Source organism: Nannobrachium achirus (assembly GCF_963921795.1).
Source record: "Nannobrachium achirus genome assembly, chromosome: 14".
NCBI lineage: Eukaryota > Metazoa > Chordata > Actinopteri > Myctophiformes > Myctophidae > Nannobrachium > Nannobrachium achirus.
Window position 1 is genome coordinate 162,080 of NC_137821.1, and position 15,039 is coordinate 177,118.

A 15,039-nucleotide genomic window follows, 5' to 3' on the forward strand; every position below is an offset into this window, starting at 1 on the left:
ACACAGATATTAATGACACTGTTTTGTGTATCCTTTAAGTCAGTGATATTGAGCCAGTCCCGGAGGACTTCACAGGGGAGGTGAACGTTGAAGATTTCTGGGATTCTGTGTCCATGGACCTGCTTGGCAGAGGGCTTACGTCAAGTAAGTGTGTTTCTATATCTTGTGTAGATGTCTCTGTTTCAGTAGAAGCCTCTGAATTGGAAAGACAATAACTTGCTTGAAACTAAAACAATGCATTGCAGCTACAAAAGCATGTTCTTTATATGCATTACATTTCCTTCTGGCTAACAGGTAACCGGAAGAACCCTTTCACCGTCCACCCAAGCTATCACTTTTGGTCACCTTGGATTGGGCGAGGCACAAGAAGGTCCAACACTGTGCTGAATACCGAATACCTCAAAGCTAAAGGTCCAAGGCACCCAGCAGAGGCAGCGGATGTCTGTGTAACCGAAGATAGACTCCTCTACGAATTGATGGGTTTGAAGGTACGATAATGACTTAAAGGAGTGGTTCACCCCCAAAATGCCCTTTTTTCTATTGATAACTCACACCATGGAGACTTGAATGGAGCCAAAGTGACTTTTCAGGCAGCTAAATACATTGAAATTGAGGGGCTAATGTTCCACATTAGTTAATTTATTGTTTCTCTTAACCTACACAGGTGGACGATGTGAAGAAGCTCTGCCACGAATGTGGTATTGACTCTTCGAATGGTTCAAAGATGGATCTCATCCTGCGCCTCAGGACTGAAATGCAAAACAGACAGGCGTATGACAGAGTCTTTGAGAAGATCTGGGGAGCATCAGGTGAAAGCTTTGCATTTTTTGGGCTTGTCATTCAGATTCAATGGTCATTGCTGATTGATATTCACCATACTTATGTTTATTATACGTTTTCCTAATTGTTTAATTTGTTTCTATCCATCAAGGTGGTTTGGCTGCCATAATGTGTCCCTGTGGCGTAGTATACAGCCTTAAGTTTAACGTCTGAGCTGAGGGCCCTAGAGACTTCGCTGATATGCTGCTCTCGTGGAAACACCTCCCAAACATTTCGGTCTACGACTTCGCAAGAGGTCTTGTGAACCACACCAATCCAAGAGTTGTGAACCACCCAAATGTAAGAGGGACATAACCCATTCCATTCCAGCCCTATGAAGGCCGTCTTGCTCCTCCAACACCTGAGAACATACAGGCGGCTAAGGACAAGATTCTGAAAGTCAACCTTCTTTGGCTTCTGGAGCCAAATGCCGGCAACGCTGAAGATGACAGCCATCCTGTTACCAAGTCTTCAGAACATTATGTCTTATGCGACAGGCTTCATGAAAACAACAGCAAGGATGTAAAAGATCTGCTTCGGAGGATAGAGCTCGTCCCAGAGTTGGCAGGTCGTCTCAACAGCCAAGTGGCTGAACAGCTGTTTTCTGAGTTGAGGAAGAACAATTATTTCTTAAATAACATGGCCCCCTCGGCTCACATCTTTCTGGTGAGAAACATTGTTCACCACTCTAATGAGAAGAAAGAGCGAGAAACCATTGCCAAGTGGAAAAAGAAAGGGTTCAATGCCAGCATGACCCTGGACGCATTTGGGAGGATGGTAGCAGGTAACCTGTTTAACAGTAGTTTTTAAATATAATATCACAATCGCAATTCAGGATGTACAGTATGTGTAAATGTGTTTTTATCATTAGCTTCACAGACCTCACCAGACACACCACAGTCTTCCGTGGACCCACAGCAGACCTCACCAGACACAGCGCTGCAGACCTCAGTGGACACACAGCAGACATCGCCATCACCTCATCATGACCATACATGTAATCTTTAATTGTCTGGACCTCGCCCTGAGGCGTCTTTCTAGTTGTAAATCTCTCTGGATTAAGAGCATCTGCTAAATGCCCAAATTGTAATCCCCAGACGCCATGCAGACCTTGGTGGACACACAGCAGACATCGCCATCACCTCATGACCATACATGTAATCTTTAGATTTTTTTTATGTTAAGTTTTTACTAAAAGTATGCTTGGTCTACTATCAATGTTTTTTTTTCTTAGATTAGCCTACTATCTCTTTGCATTTGATGTATTGATATACTGACGTATTAGTACCTTGCTTATTGCGACCATAGGTCCCAAGTTTACTATGGAAACGGTCACAGCTTGTCTGTGTATCTTTGTCTGTCACGCCTGACACTGGTTCTATGGGTTTGTCGCTCTGACATCATGCTTTGATGTCAGGGGAACCACTCGTAACAGAATGGGTTTGCCTGCTTTGACATCACGCTCTGGCTTCACTGTTATAATCACTTTTATGCCCATATATGGAGTTACCTGATGTCATCAATATTAAGCCCATATCTAACAGGACTTCATATTGGAATGCCTATATACTGTATGGAGGCCACATCGGCCACATACCACACTAACAGAATCCATATATGGCCAAAACGGATGACCAAGACAGCCCATATTTGTGTGGCTGGTTCTACAGACAGGGATCTCCATATATGGGCATAAAGGGTATGATGTTAGATGTCATATACATCATAGGACTTTCATATAACGAATAACTAAGCATGTTTTGGCCTGACAGTCTATCCATACAGTACATGTATTTCCATATATTGGTACCAAGGGTCTTCATAAATTGTCTGGACCTCGCCCTGAGGCGTCTTTCTAGTTGTAAATCTCTCTGGATTAAGAGCATCTGCTAAATGCCCAAATTGTAATCCCCAGACGCCATGCAGACCTTGGTGGACACACCGCAGACTTCGAAACAATCCACGGGAAGTCTCACCGGTAGGACTCATTCACAATTATACTTTATTGTGAAATCATACACAGTTGAGGTCAAAACAACCAAACCACCATCACATCAACACAGCACATCCTCCCTGTTGGTTGTTTTCTGTTAGTTTTTCCTTTCAATTTTCTTTAGCACAGACCGAAGAAGGATGAAGCAAAGGGTAGCATACATCTCATTCATAATTCATATACCACTTAAATTGATCACAGGTTGTGTGCCTTGAAAAACACTCTTTACTTTTACTTCTAGGACCAACTCACTCCCCTCTACCCCCATCCACCCTGCCCGTCCAGAGTGGACAGACTGGACACTGCATGTCCAAAGTTCCAAATCAGAACATGGACACCTTATGTTCAGCCTTGGAGACAAGTCTTCCTTGGGAAGAAGTGCAGCTGAACCCTCTCCAATACCAACTGGTAAACTACAAAATGCAAGTATGTCCTTTTTTATGACAAACACCATTATTGTACTAATGGCTCCTCTCTGCAGCTTGACTACATCCTGGACACTCAACGTCTACCAGAGGAGCTCATTGTCAAGGAAGGGAACACCTGTCTTTCCAGGGAAGACTTCTGGAGCCTTGGGTTACAAAGAAACATGGACTCTAATGTGAGTTGTGGAAAGTTGTTTTGAAATATGAGAAAGAAAAAGCATTTACCGTATTTTATATTCATTGTTTTGTGATTTACTCTTGTAGATTGGGAATGCCTGCATGAAACTTGTACAAGAAGATGCTCTGCGACATGTAAGAATTTGGATCTTTTAACGTGACCAAGAGTACATACTTTGGAGAAAGTATGTGAAATGGCTGTAACGGCTGTAACATATTTGTTTTTGTCATAGGGCAAGGACATTTATATTGAGGACATGTACATTGTTCCTACATGGAAGTACACTGAAGCTCTCCATGTAAACCTTATCTATCTAGGTCGTCCTCAGACGAGCCCTCCATCGTTGTTTCCAGTCATCTCGGTTCTCCATACATCTGGCCAGCTCATTGGTGTTCTGTGTCCCTACGTCTTCCTTGAGTACGTCCACGTATGTTTTTATGGGACGTCCTCGTGACCGGTGCCCATGTGTTGGCTCCCACAGTACCAATTTGCTGGCTGGAAGCTCCTGGTGTCTTTGGCAGTGTCCTGCTAGTCTCATTCTTCTGGTGACAATTTTCTCGCTTACCCTTGGTATTCCCTCATACAGGCTCCTGTTGGTAACATGTGCACTCCTGTTGATGTTGAGTACTGCACGCTTCCAGGTTGGGGGTTGGGCGTGGGGCTAACAACCTCACCCTGTAAAAAAAAAATCTTCATGTTACTGAATCGACGAGAAGGAGCCATTCCGGTAAACTACGGCGAAGAAGAGATGGCACATCCTTGGATGTATTAATGACGGGGCCGGGTGAAAGCCGGGAGGAAGCCCGACCTCCGATACCCCCGATCTTCAACACCAAAACCAACACCAGAGTAGGCACCTGGAACGTTCGCACACTGTTCCAGTGTGGTCGCACTGACCAGGTGCTGAAGACTATGAAGGACTATCGCCTGGACATTTTAGGCGTTAGTGAAATGAGGTGGACTGGGCAGGGGCGCCTCACGATTGATGGAGCAACCGTTCTTTACTCTGGGAAGCAAGACCATCATACCCATGGAGTCGGCATCATCCTCTCCAGCTGTGCGGCACAAGCACTAGTTGGATGGAAGCCTGTGAACGACCGCATCATCACAGCGAGGCTCTACACTAGGCATGCCAAAGTAACCATTGTGCAGGTCTATGCCCCAACTGAAGTTGCCTCAGAGGAAGATAAAGATGCCTTCTACAGCCAGCTCCAAACCGTGCTTGATGAGATCCCCAGTTACGACATCAAGATGCTAATTGGAGACTTAAATGCAAAGTTGGATAACGACAGAAGGGGCCTCAACACCACAGTGGGACCACACGGGTCTGCAAGCTCCACAAATGACAACGGGGAGAGACTATTGATGCTAACCAGCACCAATGGTCTCAGCATCGGCAACACCTTTTTCAAACACAAGAACATCCACAAGATGACTTGGGTCTCACCTGGTGGTGAAACACGGAACGAGCTGGACTACATTTGTATCAGCACAAGGTGGCGCTCGTCATTGCTAGACGTTCGCTCCCACAGAGGTGCAGATGTTGGTTCAGACCATTTTCTGGTGATGGGTAAAGTCAGGCTGAAGTTTAAAAAGGTGAAAAAGGTGCAGCCCAAGAGACCCTACGCGGTGGACAAGCTAAAGAACACCAACATATCCAAAAGCTACCGTGAGGAGTTGAGAAAGAAGCTTGAGGCATTACAACATCCACCAACCGTTGAGGAGCAGTGGAGTCTGTTCTCACGTGCCATCACTGAGACTGCGGAGGCAGTCTTAGGTAGAAGAAGAGGTACCAACAAAGAAAGGTGGATAACAGACAAGACATGGAAATTGATCGATGAAAGGAAGGTGGCCAAGATAAAAAGAGAACAGAAGAGGAAGCTCCGGAGTTGGAGGATGGAAGATGAGGAGTACAGACGCCTGGACAGGGAAGTGAAGAAGAGCTGCAGAAATGACAAAAGAAGGTGGCTAGAGGAGAAAGCAAGAGAGGCTCAGGAGGCAGCGGAGAAGAACAACACAAAAACACTGTACAGGATTGTGCGGGAGCTAACCAGCTCCAGGAGCAGCTCTGGCGTTCCAATCAGGAGTAAGGATGGCAGGGCACTGCTAAATGACGAAGAACAGGAGGCAAGGTGGGTGGAACATTTCAGAGATGTTCTTAACCAGCCAACGCCTTCCACGCTCTTCAGTTTTGACCGAGAAACACCAGCTTCAACTCTGAACGTTACCTCAGAAGAGATAACCGGGACTGAGGTTGCCAAAGCAATAAAGAGCCTTAAAAACAACAAGGCACCGGGACTCGATGAGGTAGCTGCTGAATTGCTGAAGCACGGTCAAGATGTTGTTGTGGAGAGCCTCACCCGTCTGTTCAACCTGATTTGGCATGCTGAAGAGGTTCCTGCCGACTGGAGAAGTGGGGTCATTGTGACGCTGCCTAAGAAGGGAAACCTCGCAGATTGTAACAACTGGCGGGGCATCACACTGCTGTCTATCCCTGGCAAGGTTTTCTGTAGTGTATTGCTCCAACGCCTGAAAGAGGAGGTGGATAACATCCTAAGGGAAGAGCAAGCTGGCTTCCGGAAGGGAAGGTCCTGCTCTGAGCAAATCTTCACTCTAAGAAACATCATAGAGCAGTGCCAAGAACTTCAGACTCCCCTTATGATCAACTACATCGACTTCAAAAAAGCTTTCGACAGCATCCACCGAGAATCACTGTGGCAGATTGTCCAGCTGTATGGTGTACCAAGCAAATATGTTAACATCTTCAGGGCCCTGTACCACAACTCCACTTGCCGAGTCAAGACCGTCAACGGCACAACTGGCGATTTTGACATCGTGACCGGTGTGAGACAGGGTTGCATCCTGTCTCCCTTGCTCTTCATAATGGTCATAGACTTTGTGATGAGGAAGACTGTCATCGGTGCACATGTTGGCATCAAGTGGGGAGAGGGCAGACTGGCCGACTTGGACTTTGCGGACGACCTGGCTCTTATCAGTCATACCCAAATTGCACTCCAAGAAATGACCAACAATCTCCATGGACACGGAGAAAAGGTCGGTCTACGGATAAGCCAAGAGAAGACCAAGGCCATGACCGTCAGACAGGACCAAAACCTCCCACCACTCACTTTAGGTGAACATGACGTGGAGTATGTTGATAACTTCACTTATCTTGGAAGTAACATCTCCAGCACAGGAGACGTGGAAAAAGATGTACGGACGAGAATAGGCAAAGCAGCAGCAGTGTTCCGACGACTCCGAAAAATCTGGTCGTCAAAAGCCATCACTGCGGCCACAAAGCTACGCCTTTACATGTCAGTGGTCATCCCAACAGCGATCTACGCCTGTGAGACCTGGATGAAGACAGCCAGCATCACCAACAAGTTGGATGTCTTCCACAGACGGTGCCTTAGATCCATCTTCAGGATCTCGTGGAGAGACCACATCACCAATGAAGAGGTGATGAGAAGGGCAGGGGTGCAACCCCTGTCGGACATCGTCTCCAACAGGAGAAGGAGAATGATGGGGCACATACTCCGACTGCCAAGAGAGAGACCGGCAAGTGTGGCAATGGACTGGATGCCAGAGGGTGGAAAGAGGAAGAGAGGGAGGCCAAAGAAGACGTGGAGACAGACAGCCAAGGAAGACCTGAGCGAGATGGGAGTCAGCTGGCATGGAGCACGAAGGGTCGCCAGGGACCGGAGCAAATGGAGAGGACTCGTCGCCCAATGTTCCAATAGGAACGGGAGGAACTAAGTCTAAGTAAGACTGCACGCAACATTCTAGTGTAGCACCCATCTAGAGACTTCTGCAGGCTTGGCTTCAGGGTCCAGCATTCACTGCCATGGAGGAGAACAGACTCCACTGTTGCAAAGAAGAAGCTAAGTTTGATTTGGCGGGGGAGGCTAGAGTTCCATACACTGTTCATGCCGTTCAGGGCCCTCCAAGCGAGTGCCTTCCTTACTTTAAGGTCTTTCTCAGTTGAGTCGACCCATGCGCCCAGGTACTTGAAGTCCTTGACTTCCTTCAACACAGCTCCTTCTGTTGTTGTCATGTAAACCTTCCTGTGAGTTTGTCTGTGTGCAAATACAAACTCTTAAATTTATCATATTACCTTTAAGAAAAATGTATTTAATATTTGTAGTTTGTGTATTGACATGCATCGTTACGAATGACTAACAAATAGAACTTGTACCCATAATAGGATGATATCGACATGAAGACCATGGTGGTCTTTCCAGCATGGAGCAAAGCCAAAGTCCCGGATGGGCCTGATCACTACGTTTTGTGTGTAAGTACAATGTGTAATGACTTGTGTTGCTAAACAATTATGTAATATCAGCCAAGAATGCCAAGTATGACAGTAGATAAACATGTTGCCTTAGGTATTAGAGTAATTTCCAGTGGTCAAGTCTTCCCAATACAAATATGTAACACATAATATTTGGGAATGCAAACCAGTCACTTGGGTCATTGCCTGAGTCTATAGCCTAACTTGTAAATCTCTCCACTCCACTGAGTTGACCGCTTCTACTCAGACAATGTGTTAGACAGATGGAAACTGAGACAAGTAACCTTTATGATCCCAACATATAGGGCACTAAAGGCAATGATTTTGAGTCCATGAGTTTGCGTCCCTACAGGTTTGTAACGTTTCTGTGGGTCTGATTGTGTCTTTGATTTTAACGTCCATGTGTGTAATGTAACCTGCATGTATGTAATGTGTCAGCGGTTTCCTAGATTAGTTGTATGGCTTTGTTTCTGTTGATGTGCAATTATGTGAATGCTTTGCTGTGTTATTGCTTTTGTATGTGAAGCACTTGAGTTCTCTTGTGAGACGTGATGAACAAATACAATGTACATACCTGTATATTTCCAAATGGTAGCCCGGGCATTTAATAGGTTTTGGTAAAACCTATCTGGACCCCAGGTGTTTAAAAGAACTAGGCGGCTATTTGCAACATTTATTTGCGTCCATTTGAATGGTGTTTGATATGCAAAATGGGGTCAAACCCCCAGCTACTATTAGGTACCAGGCTACCTAATAGTACTATCTAACCGGGGCAGCCTACCATTTGGAAATATACAGTACTTAATGGACCAATCCCCAATCACATACACACCCATTGTAACTGTTACAATGGGTGTGTATGTGATTGGGGATTGGTCCATTACCCACCACTATAGTGTCCTCATAACTTGACAAGAAGGCCTTGTGCATGTTTTTACTAATTTTACCCACCATAGGTCATGAGGCCACTGCTGAAGGAGATTTTGCTTTTAGATTCATTTTATGAATTCCATGAATCTGGATTTGGGGATCCAGAGTATGCAGCCATATTCAGGTCCAACAGATAGGAAACTGCCATGTTCATATGGCAATGTTGGGCGGTTTTCCCATAGCCCCAGAGATTTTATGGCCTTGTTCCTACAGCCAATTTGCATGTGCTTGCGTATTACTTTATCTGTTTGGCTATGTTCCTACAGCCAGTTGGCATGTTTTTGTTTGCATATTCTTTATCTATTTGGGTATGTTATTACAGACAGTTTGCTCTTACAGCCAGTTTGCATGTTTTTGGGTTTATTTATTTTTTTACGTTTGGTTATGTTCCTACAGACAGTATGCATGTATTTGTGTTTGCACATTTGTTTGAAAGCCAGTATGCATGTATTTGTGTTTGCATATTTATGTTTGAAAGCCAGTTTGCATGTTTTTGTATTGCATATTACATTTACTGAACATTTCTGGCAGACTCTGCACTAAATGTATTCTATTATTTTCAATTAGGCGGATTGCACAACAAATAAGCCCTGGAAGATGGACAGAGAAGACTGGACTTGACATTATGGTGACTGATAATACATTTACAAAATGTATAGGCTTACAGTAAACTATGAATCTCTTTATTAGTGCTTGCATGGACATATTTTTATATATTTCTATTTATTTTAGGATTTGCCACGCCAGATCCTTGGAAACGACTGTGGGATTTTTATGCTCATGGTAAGATGCCTTTGTGCTTGTATATCTGTATATCTATTGTATATCGGGCTCGAACACAGCAATAATCTAATTAATACAAAATGCCACAGGGGCTGTTCTGAGAGCTGTGCCTTGCAACACACACCACATACAAACAAACACATTATGTTATCCACTCACTCAACACATCACCTCACGCAACGAAAAAAAAGTCCCAATTTGATCATTAAACTGGGACACAACTCATATCATCAAACGTTGCTGATAATATGAGTTCACTAGGACACGTTTCATGTCCATCCATGGATCAACTCTGACATCCCCTCTCTCTCCACTGCGCTGTCAAGTGCTTCGTGCTTCTCACGGTGCATGACTTATGATTAGTCGTATGACAGTGTAGCGCACAGAACATATCAGATCTCCAAGACCAAACTGTGTCCATCCACGCCACGTTGTAGGCTTGTAGATCAGGCTGGGCGTTACTGACTACTAGCAGTTATTTCTGCTGTTTGTTCGATATAGCATGAGCGAGTTTTAATTCTCATCCCAATCATGAATTATACAACCTAATGAACGGGTGGGCGGCCGCGGTATGAAAAGTGCGTGTGTGGGAGAAAGGGAGAGATGGAGAGAAAAAGAGATCTGTCGCTCAGATACTATGCTCAGACTTGCATCCATCAGTGGCTGATTTTCCTTTGCCCCACGCTGTTGTTCAAGTCTTCCAGACCAGTTGTGATCCAGAACATTTTCAAAGTCGGGCTACCCCCGATCGCCCTCCGAGCCACTCGGCGGGGCTCAGATCCAATCTGTGAGCCCTCACACTAGACGAAAATTATTCACGATTCAGTCAGAGGCAGCCAGATTGTCAGGAGGGTAATTAAATGCCCCGATTATCGTGTAGTGTACGGCCAGCTTTAATAAGGGTATACAGAAACCTCTCACACTGCTGAATCAGAAAACTGACTAATATTCCGGACTTGCAACTCTGTTAACTTCAAGTAGTTTACTAATTAATTTTAGATAAATTACTGGCTCTTTGTCAGGTCTATCTAGACATGGAAGTCTAGGTTTGCATGCATAGATCTGAAGAGCCAGTTATTTTTAATGTAAAATGAGTAACTTTCTGGGTGCTATCAACAGAACGCATATCTACAGTATGCTGCCTTCCACCCAACTTTGAATTAATGGTATTTTCTTTATTAATCCTGTTTCAGTACACATATTGCCTTGCAACAAGTGCCCCATTTAGGTTTCAGGAGGTGAGTTAACATTTGATTTTAAACAGAATTTATAGAAAATGTATTTCTCTTGGTAAAATATACCAAGGCTTCTACCTGTGTCCTTCACATTTTAGGGGGACATGCCTTGGATACAAAGGTGGTGGTGTGTCCGACTCATGGAGCGCTTTGAAACCGAGGGGTATGAGCGGCATTTTGACTTAAATAAGGAATACTTGTGGCAGCTGCAAAGTAATACTATATTACTTGACGTTGCGTCTTAACTAACTAACCTCTCCTTAATTGAAAAGGGAAGGCAAAAGGTTTGCCCACTGGACAAGCCAGGCCGTGGAGCTTCTTGCCGGCAGCCGGGAACCAGTTTTCCGTGTTCCAAGAAGCGATCGGGTGAGCAGAGAAATCCCCCAACACATCATGGAAGCACAGAAGAGGAAAAGGGCAGCAGATGATCTCATAGAAGTCATTAAGAGGGGGGCGACCGATAAACGCCTCAAAGTAGGTTGGAAAATGCACGATCCATATATTTCTAGTACTATTATCCAGTTGACGGATTCAAGGACAAAGTGCTTTGAAATGCATTTATGTACACTAACCCATTTTCTGTGCACAGGCTGTCCTCACTGGTGAAGAGCCATCCAAGTGGTTGGAGAAGTTTATTGCGGACCCCAAATTCCAGGCCCCTTTTTACTTCCAGGACGATGAGCAGGCTGCCACATTGTGGGCATACATGTCTCGTCTTTTGGACAATACTCCAACAACGCTCTGTGTCCCAAACAACATAGAGTTCTTCCTCAACGTGTTATATCCAGAGGTGAGTTGCTTAGTTTTATTTTATTATGTAAGTTATGCTGAAGCAATCGGATTGTGCTTGGCCACTTCTACATCCATCTGTACACGGTACACCCAAACGCATGGAGAGCATTCGGATTACAATCTGATCAACCGAAACTCATTTTAGTGCCAGGCCAAGCACAATCTGATTGCAGTCGATCACAGAAACCGTATTTTAATGTAAATACCCTCAGCAGCAACGCTGTCCAAACACAACAATGGATATACCCCACATCATCAATGAATTTCCTTCTGGTAAAAAAAAAATCACACTTGTGTGAACTGAGCGGGTGTGTGTGTGTGTGTGTGTGTGTGTGTGTGTGTGTGTGTGTGTGTGTGTGTGTGTGTGTGTGCAACAGCGCCCCTCCTTAACATGTGTGGTCAGAAAAGGTTACTGCAGGCTACAGACCCGGAGACAGACAGACCCACACACACGGCCACGTATAGGAGCGTTGTGAACACCGCTCAAAAAAAGAAAGAAAATCTCCAACCTCACTAATGTATTTTTTTTGTTTCTTTTGTTCTACCTGACAGGCCACAATATGTGCAATTGCACATAAACAGGGTGTGAACCTTGAGGATGCAGAGTGTCTGTTCATGGAAGGCCCACGCTTACATCAAAGGTACAATAAATACTACTTATCATGATACTCTTCATGCAGTATCACGATACACGATATTATCATGATACTGTTTTATGCTAGTTTTTAGGTTTATTATGATTATTAATAACAATTATACAAACACACACAGATATTCGATTGATGATCTATTAATTTTTATGCTGCAGATAGAAAGAGATGTAGCCTAATCTAGGATTTTCATAGCATATTTTGATCAAACAATTAACATTTTTTTACCTCAAAATAGTTGGTGTGATGATGGGTCGGGTCATTCAAATGGGTCCCAGAAATGTTTTACGGGTTCCCATAAAATGTTTTTGAGTGTTGTGAGCTTGTAGATCGGCTATTTTCAAAACAATTTGGCTAATGTTTTCATTGAGGTAGGCTATTAAAAAGGTCTTCAAGAAGTCCTTATAAGGGATCAGGACACCTCACCTCTATTTATTTTATTATCAGATATGAAAAGAAATCTTGTGATGCCTTACCAACAGAAACTGGGGGGAAAACAAATTACCTTATGACCACAGCAGTCAGGAAGTTTGTTACTTATGATACAAGTTTAAGCTTTCTTTTTACAGAAGTATACTCTGTATTTTACAATGCAGATATCATCCTATTCGATATTTTAGCTTAACAAAAATGTCATGGTTTTATAACTAAACCAATTATGAAATAGACGCAAAATAGACTTCACCGTGATTCGCGACGACACACGCATGCATCAACAGTGATAACATAACAAACAAAGGACTTTAAAAATGGTGGCAAATAGCTACTTGTTTGTAGTTAATAAAAAACAGGAGCATGGATTTACAAGGCGATCTAAACCACCTCTGGAGTGGAGACGACCAGTGAGCACATCACGCAGCTCAGCTTTGCAGTGAGTGAAATGACTGATAACAGGACGGATAAAGTAGTTTGTTTGCTTCCTGTTAAATGCATCCATTATTAAAAATATGCTTCACTGAAAGCAGGACCAGCTGTATCACTGCTTTACAAAGTCCTGTGAAAGTGAAACTAAAATCGCGGGCCAGTGGTGCAGCAGCTTGTTCTTGTGTGCGTGTAGTGCATGCGTGCTACCCAGGGGAGGAGGGGCCGCAAGGGGACAGATCCTCAAGCTATTGACACTTTGAGCCGCGACACGTTTTTAGCTTGTAGATCTGTTCTTTTTGGCGAATTACACCACCATACTATAGAAGTATAAATTAAGCAATCGAGCTGCGACTCATGGAACGTGCACTCGCTGTATATCCAGAGCCTTTTATCACGAGCAAAACGATATTCTGAAATGGCCTATCATGGCAAAGCTGTATCGTCGAGACGATAATTATCGTCATATCGCACACCCCTAGTGAGACGCTTCAGAGAGGCTTATCTGTTTTAAAAGAAACCTTGCTTATCTGTTTAGCAAGGTTTCTTTTGTTTTGTAGTTATGCCTGCACAACCAGTTTCTATTGTCATTTCACCTATTTCTTTTTTTCCTTCTCCCTCTTTATCAGTGAGGTGGACAACTTCCTGGATGGGGTAGGGAGACGGCTCCTGCAGGAAGGGAATCCCCCAGCGAAGCGCCCGAAGCTGGAATGACCTTGCCATCACCCTCACTCACTCACTCACTGTCTTCACCCATCACAGCCTCTAGAGCTGGAGAGCAGCTTCCAGATGCTACTATGCCCGAAAAGTGTCCCGTCAACAGACACACCCACTCGCGTTTATTCCTCAGTGCACTCCATGCCCGCTGCCACTGCCAGTTCTTTTCATGGATACACGGAGAAGGACACTGATATCCGAATTTCCCGAAGACACTCAGACCATGCAGAGGGAGGCCTGGAGGGCAGCGTCCAGGAGGTACTATGCAAGGAAAATGGCTTGTCTCCAGGCGGATCCCTCCCAGCTCAACAACCACCTCTTACAGAACATAATAATGGATAATATGTCAAAAACTGATTGGCCGATTTGAACAATAGAGTGGTTTTGGGGGTTATTGAGGATGCTGAATCCATTTTTGACATTTTCTAAATTCAAAATGGCTGTTTTAAACCGGAAATGCCCATATACCAACTGGAAAATCAACAAAAAAGTATCAAAATCACCCACTTTAAGTTGGTATAAGGCCATTTCCGGTTTAAAACGGCCATTTTGAATTTAGAAAATGGATTCAGCATCCTCAATAACCCCCAAAACCACTCTAATATTGTTCAAATCGGCCAATCAGTTTTTGACATATTATCCATTATTATGGGGGATTATGCTAAATAAACCGAATTATGCAAATTATTAAAATTGCTCAACATATGCAAGTTAGCATCCGGCAGTTTCTACATGCTGGGGACCCATACTCAACATTTCTAACATAAAACCTTACTGTACTCAATATGTCCGGGCAAGTAGACTAATAAATAAATTCATGTTTATAAATAATTCAGTGTAATAGCCTATTTTCAGAGTTTAGAGTTATAATGCATTTCAAGATGCATTTAATGCTTTATAATGTGTGCATTGCTAATAAATTCATGTTTATAAATAATACAGTGTAATAGCCTATTTTCAGAGTTGCGTGAGCTTTTATTATTATAGAGTTGCATGAGCTAAAATAATACAGTGTATGTGTTACATGAGTAATAAATCATTATAACAATGTGTAATTCAATTTACCATGTTAGGCTATTATGCATTTCATGATTTAACGCTTTAATAATGTATTATGATTATTGTTATGAATCATTAAGTATTCATGAGTGTTTATAAATAATAGTGTCCATAGCCTATTTTCATAGAGTTGCATGAGTCCGCAGCTGCCTCGCTACAACGTTTGTATTTACTGTATTTTTGACCCTGCAAACTTGCCGTTGACCACGCTTCCGGTCGCTTCCGGTCTGAGATGGAAGATCTAACCCTAACCCTCCCTGACCGTAGTGGCACAGCGTCTCGGGTGCTACACCAAGAGGGGTGCCC

The 15,039-nt window shown here is 43.7% G+C and overlaps 1 protein-coding gene across 1 annotated transcript; it reads left to right on the forward strand.

Moving 5' to 3' along the window:
• Positions 1–11,047: 11,047 nt before the first annotated feature.
• Positions 11,048–13,678, forward strand: LOC308298637 (PWWP domain-containing DNA repair factor 3B-like; the record flags this gene model as incomplete). Its single annotated transcript, XM_080742280.1, has 4 exons — positions 11,048–11,128; positions 11,244–11,444; positions 11,999–12,087; positions 13,587–13,678. 4 exons carry the CDS (start codon positions 11,048–11,050, stop codon positions 13,669–13,671), a joined length of 456 nt encoding a protein of 151 aa, XP_080598406.1. The 3' UTR covers positions 13,672–13,678.
• Between the last annotated feature and the right edge of the window lie 1,361 nt (positions 13,679–15,039).